At 54.6% G+C, this 24,680-nt stretch overlaps 1 protein-coding gene across 5 annotated transcripts in view; it reads left to right on the top strand.

Moving 5' to 3' along the window:
• COL22A1 (collagen type XXII alpha 1 chain) overlaps positions 1-24,680 on the top strand; it is a 260,776-nt gene that overhangs the window by 227,536 nt on the left and 8,560 nt on the right. For all 5 annotated transcript variants that reach the window (XM_023248206.2, XM_023248207.2, XM_019823180.3 and 2 more), the window contains exons 52-60: positions 3,416-3,469; positions 7,383-7,427; positions 8,086-8,139; positions 10,113-10,166; positions 15,508-15,561; positions 17,004-17,075; positions 18,578-18,613; positions 21,550-21,594; positions 23,950-24,129. In XM_023248206.2, coding sequence (XP_023103974.2) covers positions 3,416-3,469; positions 7,383-7,427; positions 8,086-8,139; positions 10,113-10,166; positions 15,508-15,561; positions 17,004-17,075; positions 18,578-18,613; positions 21,550-21,594; positions 23,950-24,129 — 594 coding nt within the window. The remainder of the gene's footprint in view (positions 1-3,415; positions 3,470-7,382; positions 7,428-8,085; positions 8,140-10,112; positions 10,167-15,507; positions 15,562-17,003; positions 17,076-18,577; positions 18,614-21,549; positions 21,595-23,949; positions 24,130-24,680) is intronic.

Here is a 24,680-nt window from a genome sequence, read left to right as displayed (position 1 = left end):
GACCCAGCCCTCCACATGCCCACCCATGGCAGAGCGTCAATGATGGCGTGCCCCTGCTAGTATATTACGCAGCCCCGAGGAAGGTATTCTCCAGACACTGCCGTGAGCCTTCTCTAAGACGCATGGCAACTTGGCCAGAATCGCTGGACAACCAAGCGAGGTGAGACATCAGCCATCGGCGGAAGGCACCAGCTCATCTCACTGGTAATGACATCAGGACGTCAGTCTTCCCCAGCCGCCCTGGTTTTAAGTCCTGCTGAGGTCAGAGCTGCAGAACCCTTAGAGCCACTAAGGGGGACTACACGGAAGTTTCTACAGCGAGGTTTCCAGTTCCATTTAATTTGGTCATAAACTGTTACGACTTCTGCATCTTACACGCGAGTTGCGGGAAACACCTTCTTCATCATTTTTCACTGCTTGCCAGATGCCGGAACCAGAATTCACTGCTGAGAGGAAAAGAAAGCGCTTAGGGCAGCAAGCAGTGTAAACAAAAGGCCCCTGCCAAGCCACCGAAGGCTGATGCCCAGCAGAGCAGCCCGTGGAGGGCACGTGGCAGTTAGTGGGGTGAGACTGTGGGAGGGGAGAGAGAATGGAGACCGTCACTATGTGCCCGGCTCGCGCTGCGGCACAGATGCTTTGTTACCTTTTCCACTGTGACCCCCAGAAGATCCCCATGGGGTATGGCGTAATTATTGCCCCAGATGAGGAAACTGAGGCACAGAGAGGTTAAGCAGGGTGGCCAAGGTCACACGGCTGGTAAATGAAGCTTCTGGGACTCACCCTCCAGAGGCTGACTCCCGAGTTCAGTGCTGCAGGACAGAAAGTCAACTTTTTTTTTAATGTTTATTTATTTTTGAGAAAGAGATAGTCAGAGAATGAGGGGGAGGAGGGGCAGAGAGAGAGGGAGACACAGAATCCGAAGCAGGCTCCAGGCTCTGAGCTGTCAGCACAGAGCCCAATGCGGGGCTCGAACTCATGAGCTATGAGATCATGACCTGAGCCGAAGTCGGACGCTCAACCGACTGAGCCACCCAGGTGCCCCAGAAAGTCAACTTTTCTGCAGGTATGTTATTCTGAGAGTTGTCAGGCCTCGGTCTGCATCCAGTGTGTTTATGGATTGCCTCTTCCAGTTAGGCCTGTGTCAGGCCTTGGGCCTAGACCAGTACGAGACCAAGTCTGTTCTGGGCACGCGGTGGGTAAGTCAGTACGTGAGGAGGCAGGGAGTGGGGGTTAGCAACTCCCAACTCGGAGCCTTCCAGAGTGTGCCAGGCGCTCACTCCGGAATCTCAGTGTGTGGCCTTTGTGACGCCTTCTCTCTCTGAGCGGCCTGAGAAATTGGCCTGGGAATGAGCGGCACAGGATCCCATAAAAGCAGATCCAGAGACAACGATTGACGGCAGGCGGGGCGTTTGGGAAGTGCTCCCAGGAAACACCGAGGGCATGAGGAAATGAGACTGGGAAAGATCCCCATGGGGAAAGCCACCGACATCAGGCTAGGGAGTGAGCCCCTCCAGGGGTCAGCCAGGCCAGTGTCACTGGAGACCCTCTGAGAATTTGTGAGGAGCTCACTTGGAATCCGTGCCCCCAGCCCTGCCAGCCAGTCCATCCATCCGTCTGTCGATTTCAAGCCTTTTTAAATAGAGGATTGCTCCGGGAGGCATTAACGAACACATTAACTTCCACACCTCAATGTCAGGCATGCCCGAAGGCCGTTCTGCACACAGCTCTCAGCCTGAGCAGGGACTGCTTGCCGATGATGGGCCCCACCCCCTCGGGGAGCCAAGCGGATGTGGTTGGAAAGCAGCAGCATTTGCTACACTCGGTGTATTTTTTCAAGTTCCTATGTGTTAGGGACATGGGTGGACAGATAGTAGATAGATGGGTAGATGATGGATGGATAGATATGTAGATAGATGGACAGATTGGTTAGATAGCTTATGTTCTTATATGTTAGGGACATGGATGGACAGACAGACGGCAGATAGACAGATGGATAGGTGATGGATGGATAGATATGTAGCTAGGCAGCTTTTTGAGTTGCCTGTTGTGTCATCTTTATTAGGAGGTATTTGATAATTATAGCGTATAATGATGTACAGAGACTCTGGAGCCAAAATCCCTGGATTAGGACCCCAGCTGTGTGACCTTGAACAGATCACTTAACCTCTCTGTGCCTCAGTGTTTGGGCCGATGGAAAGCGATCATGCTTCCCTCAACGGGTTGCAGTGAGGCCTCCCTGCCAGAACACGTGAGGCACTCAGTTTGTGTCTGGCATGTGGAAGGCCCCCAGGAGTTGCTGACTGTTATGCTCGGACCAGTGATGGGCATGTCACCTGAGGGCAGCAGGTGTGGGAGCCAGGCTAGGACCATGTACCCGCGGTCGTAAAACCCTGCGGGGGCTCAGCAGGGGTTGTGCTGAGTTTGCAACTGAGAACAGGTCCAGGGAAGGGAAGATAGAGATCACACGGCTGGACTCGAATCAGTCACACAAACCTGCCCCCCCACCCCCTCCTCTCCGCGATTTTCCCTCCAAATCCACAGATGCGCCTCACTCTCCTTCCCCACTAATGGGCCCCATCAGATCCTCAAGGTCTCCAGGCTGTGAAAAGGAGGGGAATGTGGGGGAAGGGCATCTCCTCCTGTCTCAGCGAAGGCGGGATCAGATGCTGCCCCACCCCCCCATCAGTGGGATGTGCCCTTTCACCGGCTCCCTGCCCCTCCACACACCCCACCCCAACCACGTCACCTGGACTTCAGCTCCCAGTCTCTCGTTGGCTGTTATTTGTGGCTAGTTGTGCCCAGGGCAATGCCAGGCTGCTGGTGGTGAAGAGTTTGAATGGCCCGGGTGTCCCCACAACTTCTGGTAGTAAAGAGAAGCTGGGCCAGGGAAAAGGAGGGGTGAATGGCAGACCTTCCTGTCCGAGGCAGCTGCCGGCTGAGATGAGCAGCCTTCGGGGATGTCGCACGCAGCGGGGATTCAGTCTGGCTTTGCCGTTGATGAGCTCAGTAAAGCTATGGCTTCTCTGAGCCTCAGTGTCCCCAAGTGTGACGTGCAGCAGTTGATAGCTGCCTTGAAGTGGTTCGGTGAGTGAGCACAGAGTCTTTGAGAACTCGGGTGTCTGCAGCATTTTGCATCCAGAGCAGAGCACGTTTGAGAACGACCAGGGGCCACTAGGAACAGTGGCTTCAGAGATGACACCCTGTGTAACCAGCACAGTCCAGGGAAAATCCAGGAGCGTGTAGCCTGGACACATGGGGGGGATTGGTACGGACTGAGGTGGAATATCGTGCCGGGAAGGAGGGTTGGCAGGGGTGAGAGACTGGCCGTTGGAAACCTAACACCGTGAAGCCCAGGTGGCCAGGAGGGAAGGTCCTTATCATGGTGTCCCCAGGCTCTTCTCTTCTTTACTCTCAGGGCAAAACTGGAGACCCGGGTCTACCAGGACCAGAGGGAGCCCGTGGCCTGCCTGTAAGTGCCCGTGTGTGTGTGCGCGTGTGTGTGTATGTGTGTGTGTGTGTGCATGCGTGCACGTGCATGCTTGTTGTCCATAGTACAATGCAGCCTCAGCCGCCCGGCTCCTGTGCTGAGCCCGCCCACTCTGGATTTCCAGAAGTACCTCTCTTCCAAGGCCCTGGTGCTCCTACGTAATAAATTCAGTTCTTTCATATATGCATGGCTGTAGGATTTGTTTTCCAAATGACAACCATTGTTGCCATGTTGTTCTAAGTTTTCTTTGTTCTTAACCTGTTTACGATCATTTTAATGGGATTTCTCTGGATGATAGAACCTAAAAAGGAGTCTTAATTTTGAACACTTTCCATGGCTAAAGGTTTTTTCCCCAATTACGAAAGTAACCCATTCTCCTTGTGTGACAATGACAATGATGGTACTAATACAAAAAGAATAAGAAAAATAATGTTTTAGAGAGTAAGATAGAGTTACTTGTAATTCTATGACACAGAGGTAAAGCTGTGTTCACATTTTTGTACATTCTTTCCAGATCTTGGGGATGTAGGTACGAATTCTGTATGAATTCTGACTTTTATTTTAAGTATGAATTCTGACGTGTATATTTATATATCAATCTATATCTAGCTGTCAAGCTATTATACATGTAAACATACATAGATAATTTTTCTATAAAAATTAACTCTGTATTTGGGGGTTATTTTTTTTTTGGCTAAATGTTTCACTTCTTCATAATTTCAAAATTGTTTACACAATTCCATAAATTTATTTTTAGGAAAAAAACATTATTTTTAATAAAATTCCTAAAATCCAATTATCTGGCAAGAAGTAAGAGATCAAAATGCTACTTCTATTTCCTTAATGTGTTTTTCTGTTAAAATCAATAACTCACCTGGCTAGTATTCAATAAGAAGGAACTGGAACACAAAAAGCAATTTCCTTTTTCCTAAATCTCCTTGCTTTTCACCTGATTGTCCTTTAGGAGAACAAAATCTAAGGACGGGGAATATTACTTCCTATGGTGGAATTAAAACACAGAGTTAGTGTTGGCTTTTTTTTTTTAAAGGTGGTTCCTGGCTTATTGGAGGAGAAGGTCTTCCTTTTAGCCAAGGGGATCCATTTGCTGGGACCCGTGTTGGGGCAAGACGCATTTCTCAGTTGAGACTTGCAAGGAATCCTACCTCAGTGCAGGCGCAGGGGTTAGAGACCCATGTTCTCTGGCTGGCACAGCATAAGTCAGAGAGCAAGGCTTTGAAGAACCACACGGCCTCTAAGATGGACAAATGTGGGTTCAGCTTTCACCTTGTCACTTACTAAATTTCATCAGGAGACCTCTCTGGACTTCTGTGTCTTCTTCTATGAAATGGAGATCAGAATATCTCCCAGTTCTGTAGGGTGGTTGTGAGCATGTAATGAAGCGTGTGAAATTCCCAGCCGCGTGCCTGGCCCCGCGGTGAGGCTCCCTCCATTGATTTTGTCCATGATTATATGGGAAGAGAGCGTACCAGGGGCCCCAGCTCTGGGATGGCTGGATTTGGGATTCTAGTGTCTTCGAGGAAGGTGCTGGGGCCCAGGCAGGCCCTGACCCTCTCCAGGGAAAGAGCACTGGCCTGTGTTGAACAGCAGAGAACACTTGTTTATCTCTTAGGCGGTGCTGGCAGCAACTCGGCCAAAGTGAGTTCTATCGCCATTTTACAGACGTGGAAACTGAGTCTCCCACTGAAGAGAAGTAGAGTAGCCGAGACCCCCGGCTCCCAAGTGGTTCTATTCCATGGTTCTATTCCAGACCTGATTCCAAAGTCGGCCTTAAGGGTCCATGAAGCCCCTTTCCATAGATTAATTCTGCAAAGCTATCTATGCCTGGAAGGTGCTTTCAGTCTTCTCATTTTGTAGGTGATGTTAGGATTCCCAAGGGCTGAGCTGACTTCTCCCAGGTACAGTGGTTGATCTGAGCCAGCTTCCTTTTTGTCCTCTGCCTCAGTCACTGACGCTTCCTCGCTGGTCACCGAGTGACAGCCCGGCTCTGGTGGCGGCACCTCGTCTAATCCTCACCACAACCCCAAAGACAGGGGTCACCTCCCCAGGGATAGCCGAGGCCCCTGAGGCTCAGAGGGGGAGCCACGTGGCCAGCGGCTTAGCAGGGATGTGAAACCCACCTGGCCAGGCTCCCGGCCCCTGCGTCCCCTGTATCTCCTGGAGCCTGAGAGCTTGCACCTGTCCCCACACCACCTGCTGCTCTGGAAGCCTTCCCCAGAGCCCCCGTCCCAGAGGCAGGTGAGGTCACACATTCTTACCACCCAAATCTGGAGAAGCAGGGTAAAGAACATGTTCCCAGGGTAACAGCCACCACATCGGAGAGGCCGCTAGGTGGTCTCTCTTTTCGGACGGCCAGGCCCTGTGGTGGCCTTCTCCCCAGCCGGGTCTTCATTCGCTTTTTGGAACCAGGAGGTAAAATCAGGGGATAAGGTGAGAGGAGAGTGTGGTGGGGTCAGCCAGGAGACATTGGCCTTGGCTCTGGACGGCCTGGTTTGGCCACAAACTGCTGCCTCCCGGAGCTGAGGGTGACAGTGGGGAGGGCGTGCTCTGCGGTCAGACAGACCTGGGCTTGGGTCATGGCTCTCCCGCTTCTGCCTGTGACGGACAGGCCTGAGCCTGCTGCTGCTTACGTAAAACGGGGGAAAGACGAGCCATCTCCCAGGCCTGCCGTTACACTGCAGTGACAGGATGTGGCAGGGGCTCCACGGGGAGGGATTTCCTCCCTCTTCTCCTCTGCTACCGTCTGAGCTGCGTGCACGGGCTCTGCTCACACAGGTCCGTCGCTCTGTGCCAGCCGCCGGCTGGGGACCGGCTGGCCGGGGGCACTGGGTGCTGCAGGGGCTCAGAGCGGTGCTCTGGCCAGGATGCCCGGTGACAAAGGTACGAGGAGGGCCTCGGAGAGTGAGCGCGTGAGGACTGAGGGAGATGGGGCTGGAGACAGGAGGCTGGTAGGGAGGAGGCCTCCAGCCAGGAGGAGTGTCCCGATGAGGAAGGGATCCGCCGGGAAGAGAGGACATGTGTGCACGGGCCTGGAGCGGGAAGGGAGTGCCTAGTGTGCAGCCTGCAGCAGAGCCTGGGACGTGGCACGGTGAGGTGGCCAGGTGGCCAGGCGCCCCTCAGGCGGGGACCGTGCCACCTGGGTGTCAGCAGGTAGGGAAAGCGCCCCGAGACCAGAGCTGGTGAGACGTCAACCCAGCTGTCAGGAGAGTGTGCAGAGCAGGGACAGCGGGAGGGCCTCGGGTCTGGGCAGACCTGGATCTGAATCGGATTATTTTCTGATCCTGGGACTTTGGGCAGGTGTTTTCTCTCTCGAGCCTCGGTGTCCTCACACGTGTAATGGGGTTGTTACACAACAGGCTGGTCTGGCTGTTAGAAATGATGGTGTCAGCCCTGCTAACGGCTTCCGCTTTGCTCGTAGGGCTTGACGCTCTGTAGCGGTGATCAAGTGATCTCTGTGCAGGGAGAGCCCAGCGCTGTGGCCCAGGACAAGGCTGTTGGGGGGTGCTGGCCACAGCTGCAGGAATGAGGGAGGTGCCCTGAGACCCACCTGTAGAGTGAAGGCAGGGAAACACCTACTCCAGGGGCTAGGCACTGGGGGTGCAAGCCAGATGGGGGAACACCAGGACGATGACGCTCAGGAGGACATGGGGCGACACCCTGACTCGCTGGAGCATTTGTAGGAACAAGCCTTGCAGCTCTAGTCATGGTGCAGAGTCACCCCGTCACCCAGCATCAAGGGCCTAGCCTCTGCCTGGGGTCTAGAATGTGAGGCGTCAGGTGAACCACGGCGAGAGGGGGCGCACCTGTCACCCCAGGTGCCTGCCCCTTCTCGCCTGTTCAGCCTGCCCTTTGGTGGACTAACTCCTCTTTCTTCCAGGGCTTCAAGGGACACACAGGCGACTCTGGTGCACCGGGCCCCCGGGTAAGTGGACGTCTAGCCTTGGCGGCCGGCCCAGGTGGACTTGAGCTGGTGCTTCTAGACTGAGGGCTCCTGGCCCCGCAGGCCAGCACGGCAGCTGGTCGCCCGAGAGAGGACAGCGGGCATCGTGGGAAGTGCCATGCCTGGTCTTGGTCTGGTTTTTCTAAACGTTCCTTCTGGGGGCCAGACGTTGAGGTACAACCGATGTGACCAAATCAGCCCGGAATCAGGAGGCCTCTGTGGGCTGTGCTGCCCGCAAGCCGTGCAGGGGGCCCAGGGCTAACGTTCTTCCCTCTCCTTCGGATGCCCCAAACAGAAGGAACCTGGAAGGCTGGTCAGACCCCCAGCCGTGCTCCGTTTAGGGACGGGAAAGCCGAGGTGTCCAATGGGTCAGCCACTGAAGAGACAGAATTCCCTGCCGGTGTGCCTGGCCCTTGGGCTCGGTTTTGCCTGTGGCTTAAAGAGGCACGGTGGGGTCCAGGCCCTCGCAGCTGGCCGTGCGGGCACTGCAGACCCCGGCTTCGGCCAGGACTCAGTGGGGCTCTTTCTGGTGGGCTGTGCTTCTGGGTCTTTCTGCCACCCAGGTGCACAGAGACCAGGTTCTGACATTCTGCATTCTCTTCCCTAACGTGGGTATTTTGTTTCCACTTCCCCCTTCTAGGGAGAGCCTGGTGCCATGGGGCCCCCTGGCCGGGAAGGGTCGCCAGGAAAAGATGTGAGTGCGGGTGTCCTGTAGGGCCCGGCTGGGCCTGTGGAAGGGGTAGAGAGAGTGGAAAGTGTGCATCCCTGAGGGCTCTGGAGGTTGGTGCCTGTGGAGGCTTGCATAGGCAGATGCTCGGAACTGTCCAGTGATGTCTCTCACCTGCCGGCCCCTGGGGTCCTCCTTGGAGTCCTGAGGAGGCCCTGGGGTCTGGGTTTCCAGCCTCAACAGTTGGAGCCTGTGCCGCCCCGTAGCTAAGGAGGCTTTGCTGAATCGATCTTTCATATCTGTTAGTATCAGTGGTGGCATTTTGGGTCCGGCCTCACATGGGCTTGAATTTCAGTATCTCCCAGATTATCTCTCCAGCCCGGCTGCTCCGCAGTCTAATGAACCCACCATCATGGCCACCACTAACATGTGCTGTGTGGCATTTAAATTTTTTTTTAATGTTTATTTATTTTTTAGAGAGACAGAGTGCGAACGGGGAAGGGGCAGAGAGAGAGGGAGGCACAGAATCCGAAGCAGGCTCCAGACTCTGAGCTGCCAGCAGAGCCCGATGTGGGGCTCGAAGTCATGAACCTCAAGATCATGACCTGAGCCAAAGTCAGACACTCAGCCAACTGAGCCACCCAGGCGCCCTTCTCATGGACTTTTTGATCTTGGGATCAGGGCAGGGCAAGATATCTTTTACCCTAGTCCTACCGATAGAAAACCTGAGACCCAGAGAGGTCCAGGGACTGACTGGTGGTCGCACAGGCTGTCAGAGGTGGGAGGAGGCGGCCTGGGTGGGATCTGTCAGCTCTGCGTGCCCCTGGGGGACCAGACCTCATACGTGACACATGTGGGAGGTCTGACATGTGTGGCTGCAACTTGGCCTCCTGGGAGTGGTTATTTGCTCAGGAGCATGGGCACAGGGTCCATGTCCAAGGGGTCCAAGAGGTCCAAGGGGGTCTCATGCCCACCCTTTATATCCGTCAGGATCTGCATTTAAATCCTGGGGAAGTGCACCCCGCCCATGGCTCTTGATGTGCATTGTCTTCTTGACTGACCTGTTCCATGAGATCATAGAGCTAGAAGGGCCTTAGAGGACCAGCCAGGCTCCCATGTTTCACCTCAGGAGCAGAACTGGCTTTACAAAGCCAGTCTAGTGTGAGCAGCACCCTGTCGTGCAGCTAAAAGCAGAACAGCTGCATTGACCCCGAGCGGGGCCCTCTCCCAAGCCCTGACCCCGGAGGCACCTCTCAAGGCCAAAGAGCAGCTTGAAAATCCATTCCCTCTCAGTACAACTTATAGCCAGTTGCATGGAGGGAGCTCCCCAGGCAGGAGTGTGGCTGAGCGTAGCTCCCCTGGCAGGTCAGGGAGCAGCTGGGACGGGAGCCTAGGATGCCAGACCAGGGGGCAAGTGCTTTCTCCCTCCTTCTCAACTATAGGACTCTCTTCGTTTTAGAGCTCCATTTTCTAGAGTGTTTGAGTCTGCTCGGTAGGGAGCATGGCCGAGCTTCTGTGTTTTCATTCATAACATGGCAGAGAATGACAGCCACGCCACGAGGCTGCTTGGAAGACCAGGTGGTGGATCACCACCACGTTGCACCTGGAAGGCACTGTGTGCACGGGCAGCGTTTTTCCTCCTGTGGCAGCAGAGGCAGGAGTGAGTTCAGTCACCGTCCAGTGAGTCAGGGACAGACGTCCAAGATGGCTTCTCCTCAATGGCTGCCTCCCTTAGTTCAAAATGGCGCTAGCAGAAATCGCTGTGGGATCGGGTGGACGGTGTCTGAGCAAGTAAATAAATAAGCCAGGTTCACGCATTTACTCATCTACATGCAATGAGTTCCTCCATGCTTGGAATCACTGGAGATCGGTGATGAAGGGTTTGAACAGTTAAGTTGGGTCTCTTGGGGAACGTGATGAAGTTTGGTCCACATTTGAAACTGTGCCTCCATTATCTGCATGCATCCACTTTGTGATAACGTGACCCCTCTCTGTTCCAGGGTGACACTGGACCCACAGGGCCACAGGGTCCCCCAGGACTAAGGGGCCCACCGGTGAGTGTTACTCTCCTCTATGTTTGCCTGTTAGCCCAGTGACATTTGGTTGGCTCATCCTGGTACAGCCCTGTGTGTTGTTTAGAATTGACAGTATTATAGGGGTGCCTGGGTGGCTCAGTCGGTTAAGCGTCTGATGTCGGCTCAGATCATGATCTTGTGGTTTGTGAGTTCGAGCTCCACATCAGGCTCTGTACTGACAGCTTGGAGCCTGGAGCCTGCTTTGGATTCTGTGTCTTGCTCTCTCTCTCTGCCCCTCCCCTGCTCATGCTCTGTCTGGCTCTCTCTCTCAGGAGATGAATAAATGTTAAAAACAAATGGCAGTATATCCTAGAATTTGGAAATAGCTACTGCCCTAAGCCCCACTAGTGCCCTACTACATGTACCCTAGGCTATTTTCTGGGACCTCCTGGCATGGCAGGGCCCTGTAGGACTTCCCTTAGGTCATTCTAGTGTGTGATGCATGATCTGTGTATTAGTTTGCTGGGGCTTCAACAACAATTAGTTTAGTGGCTTCAACAACAAATTTATTGTCTCACAATTCTGGAGGCTAGATGTCCAAGAAATTTCCTGTCTTACTATTCCAGAAGCTAGAAGTCTAAGATCAAGATGTGGACAGGCTTGGTTGCTTCTGAGGGCTGTGAGGAAGAATCTGGTCTGTTCCCCTCACTTAGCTTCTGGAGATTTCCTGGCAAGCTCTGTTGTTCCTTGGCTTGTACAACATGACCCTGATCTCTGCCTCTGTCTTCACATGGCATTGTCCCTGCGGGCATGTCTTGATGTCCAAATGTGCCCCTTTTCTAAGAACACTAGTGGTATTGGGTTGAGACCCACCCTGCTCCAGCATGACCTCATCAAACTAATTACATCTGCAGTGACTTTGTTTCCAAATAAGGTCCTGTGCAGAAATGGCACAGTTGTGACCCATGCTAATGATAGAAGGAATCATACAGAATCCAAATTAAAAGAAGATTCTCTTTTCACCCCACCTCTACTAGACTCCAGAGGGAGCCACTGATAATAGCATTTTGTGTTTATTTTAAAATGTCTTCAATGCACCTGTAAGCATGTAGATAGAATGCACATCTGTTACACGACACTTTATCTTTGCAGTTTGCTTCTTTGCATGGTGTATGTGTGCGTGTGTAAATTTTGGATGAGTATGGAGTAGATGAGTGAACAGCCTGTAGCATAGCTATACGTGGGCTTCCTGGGTCCCGGTTACACAGCTGGTAAGAGCTGTAGGCAAGACTTAAACCCAAGACTTTCTGACACCAAATCCAATGCTCTGCACCTACCATGGCCATGGCCGTGTTCTTTGTCCTCAGAATCCTACCGGACGCACCTGGGACAGGTCTTAGGCATTTGAATGCCACATCTTTTTGGAACTCACCAAGGGGCGCCTCTTTCTTGCCTGGTGGGGCCACAGTGACTCACATCCCCCTTTCTACACTAAGTCTGGAGCCCGGGGGATGCAAAGTGGCCAGGTGCCTCCCACGCCCAGTCCTGGATCCCCTGCGTCTGAGGAAGGGCATGAAGGACAGCTGTCAGACCAGGATGCGGGCAGCTCAGTGAGCCCTACTGTTCTAGGTGTTTCAGCAGTGGGACACATGTCCCCTGTGTGCAGTGATGGATACATCATGTGCTGGGGGACTGGCCACAGGGCGACACCAATGCTCAGGAGCAGGGCATTTGGTGCTTTGGGGATTTCCATCCCAGCCCTAGCTTCACATTTTCAGATCACTGTCTGACCGTGTTCTCCTCCTCTTTCTGGAACATGGCATTTGCTCATCCAACAGCATGCACTGGGTTAGGGAGCTGAGCTGTCCACCCCCCCCCCCACCATTGGTGGTGTCAACCTGCAGATCCTGGGGGCATCAGCACCATCCCTATATGCAGGGACCAGGAGGCTGACACCTGGCAGGTCTCCTCACCAGGGACACTTAGTCCCTAGGGCTTGGGATGCCCAGCCCCTTTACTCTTTTTGTACGCATACAGACCAGAAACAGATACTCAGTACAGCTGTGGTGTTAAACTTTCGTATGGGATGAGGAGAAAATGTCCGAATAGGCCACGGGGCAGGAATGTAAGGGCACAAAGATGGAGAAACCCTGCTCTGGAGCCCCAGGCACCCGCTGGGGCCCCTCCGGGCCATCCTGAAGCTTCCACACCCAAGCTCTGGAGTTAAGCTTGCATCTTGTTTTCCAGACTGGGTGAGTCCATAGAAGGATCACCCCCCCCCCCCAACCCCTCTGGTCCTGCTTCTTTATCTGTAAAGGGAAGGGAAGTTGTGAGATCCAGTAGTTAAATCAGTGAAGTTCTGGAACAGTGTCCAGCCCTCGGAACGTTCCCAGCACTGGCCCCCTCCAGGGTCTCCTGGCACAAGGTGGCGTTCTGTACATCCTTGATGAATGCCAGTGTGTTGAGGGGCATGGAAGAGGGAAAGGAAAGCAGCGTGTGGGGAAGAGCGAGTACTCTGGGACAGGTGTGGGGAGGGGAGATGCTGGCAGCAGGCCCCGGGGGAGGATGCCAAGGGCCTCACACCCACATGCAGGAGATGGGCCTCGGCCTGGAAGCCCCGAGGTCCCCAGAGGTGGCTTTGTGTTTTTCTAATGTGCCACCATCAGTGCTGAGTGGCCATCACAGGGACTCCGTAACCAACAATAAACCACTAGAGTTTGCCAAATACTTAGTTGAACGCATTAGAGGAGGTCCTAGGTTATCCCTCTGATAACCTCTTTCTCACTCAACTGGAATCGATCGGCCTTCCCGAGTGAAGAGAAGATTCCTTGCAACCTCAGCAGGTTCATACAACCTTGAACCAGACACAGAGTGGTTATGGAGAGCTTCCAGGAAATACTGGCAGTCCCGGTGTTGGGGACATGTGGGAATTTACCTATTCGCTCTCTGGAATCCTACGAGGCCGGGGCTCTGACCATCCCTGCTCCCAGATGAGAAACACAGGCAGAGAGGTCAAGTCACTCGCCATAGATCACACAGCAGGGAAATAGCAGAGCCAGGATTTGGACTCAGGCAGTCTGATTCAAGAGACTGCAGCTGAAGATCTACCTGGGCCTGTGTGTGCCACATTTCCTTCTCAGAAAGATCACCCTGGTGGGAGGTGTGCAGAACAGGAGTTTGGAGCATAGAGGAGGGGCTGTGGTTTCCAAGACAAGTGGGGCATGAGGAGTGGCCTACAGCCCAGGAGGGAGCCAGGTCCCAGCCCCTCCCGGCCCCCAGCGCCCTGACAGGTGACAGGTGGCTGCCCCGAGCCGCCCCTCCTGAGTACATCCGCCTGTGTTGGCACCGAGGATAACGTGTCTTGGCCCTTATCCTCTCTGCAAACCAGAGGGAGGAGGAGGAGAGAGATAATTACCATAAGGATGAGCCAAAGCACATATTTTTAGAAAAACACAGATGGGCTGGTGGGTGGGCGGAGGGAGGTGCCGGGAGGAGCCGCCACATCACATTCCCTGGAGGGGTCCTGTGCGGATCCTGGGCTTTCTCTGTGCCTCGGCTTCCTCATCTGTGATACAGAGATAAAGATATCCACCCTTCAGGCTTCCTGGAAGGATCATGTGAGCTGTGCCACATGAATCATCCACGGTCACATGGGCACTTCTTAGGCATAAGATGTGAACCCTATTTAATCATGATCACCAGCAAGTTGTGTCTCTCATGAGACACAGGGCTGGGCTCCGTGCTTCCTGGGTTCCAATCTCAGCCCCTTCACTTCTGTCTTGGGCAGGTTGTATAGCCATTCCGTGACTCAGTTTCTCCATTTGTAGAATGGCAATGTTTGTATCTGTTGTGCGCAGCGAGTGACTGCGTGCAAAGTCCAGTGTGTAGGACATTGGCTCAGACAGCGTTAGCTTCTTTTTACTATAACATGTTTCCCTGAAGCTGACTCACTGGTGGATGCGTGCTTCACAGATTATAGGATGTTAGCACCTTTTGGTTACAGGATCAACGGAGAGTGGTTTCCTGGGATGTTCTTGGTGCATTCATTCCATAGAGTATCTCCTGTGTGTCTGGCACAGTGCTAGATGCCGGGCATAGAGAGGGGCAAGACACATACTATTCTTTGGGCTGCTCCCAGCAGGCAAGAGAGCCACATAAAGACACAGCCATCTGGTGGGGGAGGGTCCCGAGATGGAGGAGAGTGGTGGGCAGAGGCAGTGACCAACCCAGCCTGCTGAAGCCAAGCTGTGAACTTCAGCCTTAATAGGAATTTGTCTGGTCCTCAACGGCATAGCTAGAAGAATTCTTAAACTTTCTGATTTTTGCACTACCAATGTATTTATCACAATTTTGGGTGTGCACAAAATACCCAACTCAGAGCATGCGAAATCATTTGGGTCAGTCCTGGATTCTGGAATGAGCGGACCCTCAGTTTAGTGGCTCCACGATTGTGCGCAGCCATTTTTCCTGTCTGTGTCAGTATCATCATCTCTTGGATATAACTGTGCCCCTAGTGGAACAGTAGAATGCAGTTAGCACCTGGACAAGCACCCTAAGCTGAGAACAGCACTGCCGTGTTCTGAGCACTCTTGTGTTCTTCCTTAAGACAGCCTCTGAGCTGAAGGATGGATGGATGGATGGATGGATGGATGGATGGATGGATGGTGGTGGGTGAGTGGAGGTGTGGGTGGATGGATGGGTGGATAGATGGTGGGTGGATGGATGGAAGATGGGTGGATAGGTGGATGCATGGGTGGGTGGGTGGGTGGGTGGGTGGATGGATGGATGGATGGATGAATGGGTGGGTAGGTGGATGGGTGGGTGGGTGGATGGGTGGGTAGATGGATGGATGGGTTGGTAGGTGGTTGGATGGATGGATGGATGGATGGATGGATGGATGGATGGATGGGTAGATGGGTGGATGGATGGATGGATGGATGGATGGATGGATGGATGGATGGATAGATGGGTGGATGGATGGATGGATGGATGGATGGATGGATGGATGGATGGATAGGTGGATGGGTGGGTAGGTGGATGGGTGAATGGGTGGATGGGTGGGTGGGTGGGTAGGTAGATGGGTGGATGGATGAGGTCATGATTATTTACTACACCTGTTCTGTGGGCATCACTCACCAACCTAGGCTTTATCATGCCCACAAACTCATTTAATTTCACAATATTATGAGTGAGGTGTTATAGGCTCCTTTTATAAGTTGAGAACTATCCTCTGAATAATGATGTGGCTTACTGAGAGCCAGGCTGGCCTGCATGACAGCTCTCCATGTGAGATCGGGTTCTCCACATCCAGCAGTCTCTCTGTTCCACTGTCCTGTTCCTCGATGTCCTGGTAGATTATTACTTGTGTTTCTTCCACCAGGGTAAGAATGGATCACCGGGATCTCCAGGAGACCCTGGCCCTGCAGGAAGCCCTGTGAGTACTCCCGCGGCTATAAGGTGGCATCAGGGCCAGCTTTGCAAGGGGCATGGCTTTCACATCACAGATTGCCTGTTCTCTACCCCTAGAAGCATCAGTGGGAAAATACGGTATTTGAATGATAGAAATAGGCTGGAAGTGAGAGGCTCCAAGAAGTACCCCTTTCAAAGTCTAAAATGCATGCGATTATGCACTTGGTTCTCTGTACCAGTCATACAAAGGTACATGCCTATTAAGACTAAAGAAGCGTGTAATAAGGTTGCACTCTAGACGCTGCGTATTTTTAGAGGATGGAGGGACAGGGTCAGGCCTACCAGCCGTTACCCGAGTAAGGACAGGGTAAGTGTGTAATGTGGGGATAGGTATGGGACAGATTGTCTGAAGGGGGTATTCCTAGTGGTAAGGAGGTGGAGACTGGGGAGGGCAGGAAGAAACAATGGGTGGGATCCGTGGGTAGTGGAAGGAGCATCCAGGTCACCAGATTTGGGATTAGGTCTGGTAGATGGGGAGACATGCTGGAGAAAATGGTTCTCTGATGGACTCAGGGGTCAGATGAGTCAAATCCTTTCCACAAGTCTCCTCCCAGCCTAGCCTTCTTGTAACCACCACCCCACCCACCCCGGGCTTGGTGAGTCAAGCAACAGTTGTGCTGGACAGTGGGCAGGCCAGTTGGCTGGCTAACTGTCGTCATTGTGGAAATGAGAGTGACCCGTCCGTCCTGGTTTGCCAGGAGCCTCCCTGGTTTTAGCCCAGAGAATCCTGCATCCTGGGAACCTCATCATGCTCAGGCAAACCGGGCATCTGGTCACCCCAGTGGAGACTCATCTTTCTGTTAGACCTGGGACAGCTGCACTAGAAGAACTTAAACTCCTTAGCGAATGGAATGACTGATGTTTCTCAGAAGCCATGGTGTGAGGCTTGTCACTGCTGGTGAGATGAGATGGGACTGGGCCATGAGTCTGGCTTCGTGCCTGGCACAGAGCTGGCCCCAGAAGAGCTGACTCACACATGTGCCTACCCGGAAGGGCTGGAACTGAAAGAGTCCCCAAAACTGCTCCCCAGAGGCGATCCTACCAAACCAGGAGCCTCGCTGTGCTACTGGGAATAAGTGTACTAAGGGCGGCTTGGAGGGCCCCCCCACACACACACACACAGACACACACACACACACACACACACACACACAGCAGTGTTTTTGTTAACTTTTTCTCCCATTTGCTTCTGTTGCTTTGATTGGGAGGAGATGTTTCTTGTCTTGCCCCAGCCCCAACAATGCTGTCAGGACACAGGGTAGCCTCCCGACCGGCTGCCTTCCCATACCGGAAAGGGCCATTCTTCTCTTTGTTGACCCCTCAGAACACAGCGGGGTTATGAGGCTTCTGAGGCTCCTCGGGTCTGCACTTGACCTTGCAGCGTTGATATCTGTCCTCCCTCTGCAGGGCCAGAAGGGGAACAAAGGAGACCACGGCAGCCCGGGACTCCCCGGCTTTCTGGGTCCCCGGGGGCCTCAGGTAAGCAGAGAACTCCCTGGGGGGCCAGGTGCCCAGCTCTGGTAGGAGTTTCCACCCACTGTGTCTTCAGGTCCTCCCTCTCAGGTCGTGTCACGGTCACGTCATGGTGCCGAGGTGGCAGTGTGCGTTGGCTGAAACAGGCACTCACGTGTCACCTGCGTGGGAGTCTCAGCTCCACCACCGGACCTTGGGCTGCTCTCATAGCCTCCTCTGTGCCTTAGTGTCCTCATTATTCCAGTGGGGATGTAAGAGCATACACCTGCGAGCATTAGGTGAGGTGATGGGTGCACAGAGCCCAGCAGCGGTGCCCAGCCCAGGGCATCCGCTGCGTAGGTATAGACTGCTTTAATGGTGGTTGGGCTGGGGTGGTGGTGCTATAACGATCCTAAAACTTCGAGGACCGTTAGAAACCATGTTAAAGGTGGTTGAATTTGGGCTGCAGGGTCAGAACATGTAGGTATTTTTTTTGAGGCCGCGTGGTCAGTCCGTGCTCCAGCTGGACCTTGAGTCCTGGCCTCCTGACTAGCAGGTGTGATACAGGGATGCCGTCCGGTGATCTTTGCCAGGTCTCTGGGCAGAAGAATGCTGAGGCATCCAAACGTTTCCAGCCGGGCTCCTGGTGCGTCCCACATGCCACAGTCCACACCGTGGGCTGCCAGCCACGGCATGAGGGTGGTATGTCCCCTGCAGGAGTAGGAAGCTTACCCATGTTCCTGTCCGCCCCCTCCAATTTAATCCTGGCCCCAAGAATGCCCCTACCGCCCAGCTAGCCCAGCCGCTCCCGTGGCCACTCCTCTTTTGCCCATTTCTACCATGTAGCCCAAGCCCTTCCATGGCTGCATCCACTGATTTTTACTTGAGGCCATTCACTCTGTTGCCCAACTGTTAATGGTCCAAGCTGCCTCCCCGATCCCCTTCCTGACCCCCTGGGAGCCATGTTGCTGCCAGGCACCCATTCTTCTAGACTTGCAACCCTGGTTCTTTCAAGCCATGATGATAGCAGAGTACATTTTGGCAAGGTACAGCCTCTGCTCCCATTGTGCAGATGGAGAAACTGAGGCACAGAGAAGTCGAGAAAATTATAAGGAGATTGTCCAAGCTCACAAAGCCAGTTACGTGGAGCAGCCAGGATTGGAACCCAGACTGCTCGCTCTAGAGCCCAGTGTGTGTCTGGTGGCTTATTTCACACTCTGAGCCCATTCTCAAGAGGATCCCCTACCACAGCTGGACACTCTGTAAAACCCATATCCCGGAGGCCCTCCTGGTGGAGTCCCAGCCATCCCGCTGACGGGGAGCCCAGACCCGGTGGCTCCCCTTGCCACTCTGGGGCGGTTCGTGCCTCCTCCCGCCCTCGCTGACTAGAGAACCCTATCAGAGGTGTCCTTGGTCGGCTGGACCATTGATTGCTGCCTTCGCTGGCACATGACTTGGGTGAAAATGTCTGCTTTGCAGACAATGTGCTGACGCTGCAGAGCCTGCTGATACCTTGTTCTGTCTTGTAGGGGGAGCCAGGAGAGAAGGGCATCCCAGGCAAGGAGGCAAGTATTGAGTGCGCCGCCTCCCCTTGGCCGCACTTCCCTGTGGGGGACGCTGGAGCGGCTGCGGCTTCGTGGGCAGTGACACACACAGGCTCGTGGCGCCCGGCTGGGTCCCGCGCTCGCTTCAGCGCCCCGCTGTCGCTGTGTAGATCCCATCTCGTTGTGCACGGGGACCCACCCATTCGGCAGCCGGTCCGGGGTGCCTCTTTCGCTAGCATGTCTCTGTGTCCAGTGTCAGTAAATCCTATCGGTTGCAAGTTCGAAATGCCACCGCTCTGTCCGGTTCTCCCCATGGCTTCTGCGAGGACTCCAGTCCAGGCTGCCACCATCTCCTGCCTGGACGATCGCACTGACCACCCACCGCCCCCCCCCCACCGTGTCCAGCCTTTGCCCTCCCCGCCCCCACAGCCCCCTCCCGCCCGCAGCCCCTTTGCAGAGCACACACAGGACCATGTCGCCTCCCAGGCTGGCCTCCACTCTGCCCTCCCCTGCCCTTGCTGGAAGCTGGGTGGCCTGGCTCCACCAGCTCTCCTCTGAGTCTGACCCCCAGGAGCTCTGCCCTTCAGCCCCTCAAACCTGCCGAGTTCTTTGCCAAGGGCTCTCATGCACACCGGGGCCCTTTTCCAGAAGCCCTTACCACGCCCCTCCTCACTCTCCCACTCCTTTGCATGCCTGGTCTTGATGAGCCTGAGGTCTGTGCCGAAACGTTGCCTGTGTAGACTTTTCCTCGGCCACTGGGACACAGTGACACCCCACTGTGCTGTGTCCTAGCACCCTGCTCTGTTGGCCCAGGAGCCCGGCGAAGAGCAGGCGGCAAAAATTCGTGATGAGGAACCGAAGACGGAAGGAACACAGAGAAAGGAGTTTCTGCAGCTGCTGGCGTGTCCATTTCCCAGCCCGCGCACGCCCTGTGTGGGGGACAGCCGTTCACTCTGAGCCTGAGGGTTACTCTCCTAGCTCAGGGAGAGAGGCAGGCGGCTTCCTTAAAGCCTCCTTAAAGCCAGATCGAACGGCTTAGTGTGTCGCAGCCTCTGCCTCCGCCCGAGCCGTGCTGTCCACTCATGGGCATAGTGCTTGCTCTCCGATCCCTGTTTCTTCCTGCTGCCTAGATCGAGCGCAGGGGAAACGGCCCCAGCTCGTACTTCAGAGCTGCTCCGCCACTCTCTCTGGCTCCCTGTTGCCTATGGGAATGAGTCCGGCCTCTGAGCAGGCCCTGAGTTCTGCCCTGAGCCGACCCCACGCTCTCTCCAGTGTGAGCTCCTGCCTCCTGTGCCCCATGCACGCCACGGCCCCAGTCCTGTCTCCAAGGCTTGGTCTTCACTCCTCCCTCCACCTCCAGGGCCCGTCCCTATACCTCTGCCTGTTAGGTTTTATGTGTCCTTCAAGGCGCCAAGCCTCCCAACACACAGTCATGCACTTCTCCCGGGGTTCCCGAAGCATCTTTTCGTATTTCTATTAGAGAAATAAATGGGTCTGCCCTGTGTGTAAGCTGTGCCCCCATCTGGCTGTCAGCTGAGCCGCGAGCCCCGTGAGAACAGGGCTGTGACTTGCTCTTCTCTCTGCACAAGTCGAGGGCTACAGGTGCACCCGCGTGCCAGGGCTGACGTGACAGGTGTGACCCCATCTCAGAGGAGCTGCGGAGTATTTGTTCTACTTCCTTCCTTCTCTGCAGACCCCTTCTGTCTCTGCAGCAGGAGACAGGGCATGAGCCCTGGGCCGACTGCCCCCTGCTTCAAGCCCTGGAGTTTGTATTCTTGAACGGAGTGCACAGCAGGGTTTGGAGGGACACGGTGGAGTCTGGAGGTAGATAAGCACAGGACCTGCCTTCCAAGTGCTTGTGGTCCCAGGGGAACGCCCCCGTCACCTCATGTGGGGACAGTGGCAGTGAAGCGTCAGCTGGTGACAAGGGAACCCAGGCGAACACTGGCCGGAGGGCTTTGCAAGGGAGGTGGCAGAGGGGCTGGGGGCAAAGTGGGGTAGAGAGAGATCCCAGCCACAGAAGGTCGCAGAAGCAATGAGGGAGTGTCCTAGCAGTGAGGACCACGAGGCTGTATGCCCCACCACCGGTCCCAAAGTGACTGCCCTCCCGGAGGGGTGTGGGGTCCCTACCTAACTGCTGGGCGGTCAGGGAGGGCTTCTTGGAGAGGAGGCCTGAAGGCCACATGGGATTTATCCTAGAAAGAGGGATAGTGATTAGTCAGCTTGGCCACCACACCATTACCCTGGACTGCGTGGCTGAGAAAGACATTTCTCATGGTTCTGATGGCCGGGAAGTCCAGGATCAGGGTTGTTGGCAGATTCTGTTCCACCCTTCCCTAATTACACCAGCTGGCTACCTGGTCCCTGTGCCCATTTCCCCATTTCCATCACGGGGCCACCCTCACGACCTTATCTAAACCTAAATAGCTCGCGGAGGCCCCACCTGCTAATGGTCACACTGGGGATTATGGCTTCAGCATATAAATGGGGGGGGAGGGGGCACAGACCTTGTGTGCACGGCAGAGGGGGTATGCTTCAGGCAGCAGGAAGATGGGCTGCAGGGGCCAGGAGGCAGCGGGACCACATGCTCCCTGCGGTGGGCAGTCACAGAAGTTCTTTGGATCAGCGGGAGGCAGGGCAGCCCGGCCACAGGGGCAGTGAGCACTTACGGAAGCCCACGTCCTGCAGGGCCTCCTGGGCGTGTTTGGTGAGAGGGTCTGTCCCAGAAAAGGGCAGAGGGGGAATCCTAAAGGCGCCGGGCAGGGGCTGGTGCTGTCGGTGCCTCGTGGGTCTCGGCAGGAGCAGAGAAGGGAAGGAAGTTATGCCTACAATGTCTGGACAGAGAGGGACTCTTGGGAGGGGGGGGTGCTGGCTTCCCCGGCACCCCTTGTGCTCGGCACAGGGTTGCCAGTGGGTGGCCCTGATTAAGTGACCCTCGTCCTTTGGACTCATTGCAGGGCGCCCCCGGGAAGCCCGGAGAGCCAGGACCCAAAGGAGAAAGGGTAAGTGAGGGAGGTAGTTACTGAATGTGACCTTTGCAAGGGGGTGTGGGGACCTTGTCCAAGGTGGTCAGCCAACAACAGCCAAGCCTGGAGAGCTTGCCGGCCCGCTGCCCCCTGGAAAATCCCTGGCCCACAAAGAGATTGTTGTAGTGAATGTTGTTATTTTTCCTTTCCTTTTTTTTTTTTTTTTTGGATGTTATTTTAAGGAGTAAAATCATCACAATTACAAATTCAAACGCAAGTGTTCTGAGACTTTGACAGATTTCCCTCTCACCCCGGACGAAAGCCTGTGTGCATGATGTGCTCAGCTCCCAAAGTGCCAATTTTCAGGAGCCAGATTTGTCACTGGAGGTGACAAGGGAACAGATTTTCCCATAATGAGTCGCCTTGGTGCTACCCTCACAAAGCCTCTCTTTCCATTTCATTCCTCCAAAAAGCCACAGGGAAAGTTTTTTTGGGTTTGGTTGTGGGTTTTTGTTGTTGTTGTTGTTGTTGTTGTTGTTGTTTGGGTTTGTTGTTTTTTTTTTCACCAGAAATGCCAGTGTGGGAGGGAGGTGTTTTCGTACTCATGACAACTTCTGTCCTCTTTAGAGGAATCAAACATCTCATTTGCCCACAGCCCTCCATTTGGTCAGCAGTCACACTGTCACACTGTTGCACGATGTGGATGTTGCAGCCCACACCCCACACCCCACCCCCGGCTTGTTTTCCATGGTCCTGCAGAGAATTTATCACTGCTTTCTTTGCAGTTTGGATAGGTGAGGAGTTGGGTTTCTCCTGTAGGCTGGAGGAGACACAACAATAGCAGCTGAGAATGTCAGAGATTGAACCCCCGCTGGGTCTCTCTCCCTCCTTCCTTCCGAGCAACTGGATTCCTCTGTGCTACGGCTGTTGGTTCCTAAGGATGGGACCAGGGAACGCGGCTGTGGCTGAGGAGGCATTGACGGTCCCCCACGCCAGTGTCATACAAGTGTCCCCGGGACCTAAGGCTGCCAGGGGTGGGCTGAGATTTGGCTGGCAGCCAGGGAGTTCAGACCGCAAATCTCTTCTCTGATACCTAATCAATAAATGGAGAATTGCCTTCTCCCTGTTAAGTGGTTTAGTGGAACATTGCCAATCCTTTGCCCTCCTGGGAACGTTTGAAATCTGGGACGAGTCCTCCCCCTGCAAAGTGATATTGAGACATTTAATGAATAGGAAATGCTGTACCGCAGCTGGGATACGGCCTTGGCATTCAGGTGCACGGAGCCCTGGGACTCTCACTGACCCCTGCTCGCCAACCCGACAACGTCCCCATGAAATGCATCATGCCCTTAAGTCAGGCCTGCCCCTGGGATTTGGCTGAATTAATTTGAAATTCACCGTTCTTTTCGTTACTGTTGAAAAAGCTTTAGGGACATATAGTTAACCATTGCAAACTGCAAAAACGGGGCTGCAGTGAAAAGCAGTGTCCTTTATGGCCCCCGTCCCCTTTCCCAGGGTCCATCACTGGACATTTTCTTTCATGTTCCAGCCCTGTGGGTGTGTGTGTGATAAATACGCATCTGCCTTTTGTTAACCCCCTGGAACATATCAGACCTTGTCCATCATTTGGCCCTTTTGTTTCTCATTGGAGCATCCGTGTTGGAGGTAGTTTTGTACCTGTAGTCTTCTTTTCCTTGGCTCTGGGCCACGTCCATAGCCACGTCCCATTTCCAGCTACCATCTTGCTCCCCCTCTTCCCCTGTGTTGCTTCCTGCAGCAGTGGAGTCCTGGTAAACCCTGAGCTCGTCGAAGTGGCCGCCTATTTTCAGACACACCAACACGCGGGACTTGCTGGTCAGACCCACACTTGCACTTTGGGCAGAGGACTGGATGGTCCCGTGGTCGCCATGGCTCCCAAATCACCGATCCAGGGCTTCGAAGTCTGGGTCAGGGATGGGGAGCAGGGCGTCCCGGTCAGTGTCATCCCACGTGGGCCCAGCAAAACTGAGAATAGCAGGAAGTCACCTGCAAGTGGGGCTCCTCCATCTAAAGAGTAGCTGTGTCTGTGCGGCTGACAGCAGACCAGCGGAAGTGGCCCGCACCCCCGGGAGTCAGGCTCAACAGGCAGATGGAACCACACGCACTGTGATTGGAAATCATATCTCTCCTCTTGTCCTCTGCAGACTACCTGTGTGACTGAGACAGGTGGCTTTGTCTCTGGAGCCCTTGTCCTTACCGTGTCCTTACCTGAGACACAGGCGTGCGAGGACTGAGGTCTCCCATCCAGCGCCCCAGGACGGGGGATGAGGGGGCCCCCTACGGCTGCACACACCTGTCTGTGCTGGGTATCCCTGCCAGTCCTCTGCTCACTGACGTGCTTCTTCCCTCTAGGGAGACCCCGGGAACAAAGGTGACAAAGGACCCCCTGGTGGGAAGGGCCAGCCTGGGGACCCTGGAATCCCCGGTCACAAAGGCCACACAGGCCTGATGGGCCCCCAAGGACCACCTGGGGAGAATGGACTGGCCGGGCCCCCGGGGCCTCCGGGACAGCCAGGATTTCCAGGACTGAGGGTAAGGATGCTGATGTTGCCTTACACTTGGGAGATGCTGGTGAGGTGTGTGACCATCAGAGGGACCAGGTTCTGGATCCCCCCCATCTGGGCCTGCCCGTCCCTGCCCAAGGTGGGAAGGAGACGGTCTCCCGACTGGTTTGTTGTGATGACTAGGTGAGATAGTGTGCACAGTGCAGGGAGTGCTGGAGAGTATAGTCCCTCTCCTCCTCCACCCTCTGCTCCATGCAGTGAGTCCTCAGGCCTGACTTCTTCAGGCTCCGGCACCAGTCTTCCCCGGGACCCAGTGTAAAAGTCGACTAAAAAGCGCACCAGCTCTTAGCCGTATGAGCATCCCCCATGGGCTGCGGAGGGCTTGCCGATCCGGCCGATGTCTGAGTCTGTCATTCCTCTTTTCTGCCTATCTGGGCACTCACTTCCCCTCTGGGTCTTACTTTTCCCAAACATGAAAGGACAGGCTTATTTACAGCAGTGTTTTTTCTTGAAACACGTTTTATTCTAGTGGCAGAACTCTCGTTTTATACAAACCTGTACCATGAGCACACATGGGCT

Source organism: Felis catus, chromosome F2, assembly GCF_018350175.1.
Source record: "Felis catus isolate Fca126 chromosome F2, F.catus_Fca126_mat1.0, whole genome shotgun sequence".
In the NCBI taxonomy this organism is placed as follows: Eukaryota; Metazoa; Chordata; class Mammalia; order Carnivora; family Felidae; genus Felis; species Felis catus.
Note: the sequence above shows the minus strand (reverse complement) of the source record. Positions and strands in the feature narration are given on the sequence as shown.